This window comes from Acyrthosiphon pisum, chromosome X, assembly GCF_005508785.2.
Source record: "Acyrthosiphon pisum isolate AL4f chromosome X, pea_aphid_22Mar2018_4r6ur, whole genome shotgun sequence".
NCBI lineage: Eukaryota > Metazoa > Arthropoda > Insecta > Hemiptera > Aphididae > Acyrthosiphon > Acyrthosiphon pisum.
In genome coordinates, this window is record NC_042493.1 from 26,975,828 (window position 1) to 26,977,571 (window position 1,744).

Here is a 1,744-nt window from a genome sequence, read left to right on the forward strand (position 1 = left end):
AAATCCAAACCAAAATATTATCATCTTGAATTCAATAATTAAATCAGTACTGTACACATCATAGACGGCGTTATAGTCAAATCAATATTCAGCATACATCAACAGAATAAAAAAAACATTTATATTGGATACCTTGTTGATCAACATTTATCTGTAATTATTTTAATCATGTGTAATGTAACTAAACGTTATCTAATACTAAATGTATTTCAATGGAATAAGTTTATACGTGATGATAGTTTTAATATAATTGTTCGTTCTTTATCCACTGTTCAACATTCAAAACGATTACATTTGGATAATAATTTTTATTATAAAATATGTGCAAAATCTAAATCAGTTAATTTATATCATAATAATAACCGAATCACATTATTCAGTGATAATTTAAATCGATTGAAATTATTGGTTGGCATTGTAGACTCGGTGGGCTCCAATCACTTGGCTAGAGTACGAGAAAGTATTGATCAAGGTAACAATGTACACCCAAAGGTTATATTACTCAGATTTGTATCACCAACTAGCAACTTCAAATTCCATCGTCACTCCGAGTTCCCTTGCTCAGCTTGCACCCTTCGTCGACGCTCATGGTATTATTAGAGTAGGCGGTCGTTTACAGCATTCGGGCTTGAGCACCGACGCCAAACACCCTATTTTGTTGTCGAAATCGTCTCACCTTGCTCAGTTTATTGTCCATCACTACCATCTCAATACTTTACATGGTGGAACGCGTTTAGTAGCTTCGTTAGTTCAGCGCCGTTTCTGGATCGTTTCAATTCGAGCTGCGATTCGTCAAGCCATATTCAAATGTACAGTATGTACTAGATACAAGGCCGCAGCTCCCCAACCATTGATGGCAGATTTACCATCAACAAGGGTCCAACAATTCCGACCATTTTCCAACGTGGGCATGGATTACGGAGGTCCCTTCACCATCAAGGAGAGTCAACGCCGTAACTCAAAGACGCATAAGGCGTATCTTGGGTTATTTGTCTGTCTATCTACCAAGGCTGTGCACCTGGAGGTCGTCACAGACTTGTCGACGGAGGCATTCCTAGCGTCTCTCGATCGATTTGTGGCTCGGCGAGGTATTCCGGTGCAGATTCATTCTGACTGTGGAACTAATTACGTTGGAGCAGCGAAACAACTCAAGACATTATTCCACGATGCAGCAACGAAGGAAGCACTTCATGCACGAGTTCCATGTCAATGGAAGTTCAATCCGCCTGCGGCTCCGCACTTTGGCGGTATTTGGGAGGCTGCTATTAAGAGTACTAAGTTACATCTAAAGAAGGTAGTAGGTAATCAGGTGTATACTCTGGAAGAATTGATGACGCTAATCACACGTATTGAAGGTGTACTCAACTCTCGCCCATTAGTCGCCATGTCGACCGATCCGAACGATTTATCTGTGCTAACACCAGGACATTTTTTAATTGGGCAACCTCTAATGGCGATTCCCGAACACGACATTGCTGACATTCCGCAGAATCGTCTCAAGCGCTGGCAGTTAATTAGACAAGCCCTTCAGTCATCCTGGAAACGATGGAGTCGGGAATATCTCCATACGCTGCAGAGCAGACAAAAATGGTTTCCATCAAAATCCTAGTCTCGGTGTCGGAGATATCGTCGTCATAAATTCACCTTCTCGACCTCCGTTGATGTGGCAGCTTGGTCGAATCATCGAGGTCCACCCTGGTGCTGACCAAGTGGTCCGTGTAGCCACTGTCAAGACTGCAGAAGG

At 41.9% G+C, this 1,744-nt stretch overlaps 1 protein-coding gene across 1 annotated transcript; it reads left to right on the forward strand.

The window, feature by feature from the left end:
* The first annotated feature begins 478 nt into the window (after positions 1–478).
* On the forward strand, positions 479–1,609 carry LOC103308040. The gene has a single exon (XM_008180675.1). It carries the CDS (start codon positions 479–481, stop codon positions 1,607–1,609), a length of 1,131 nt encoding a protein of 376 aa, XP_008178897.1.
* Positions 1,610–1,744: the final 135 nt, after the last annotated feature.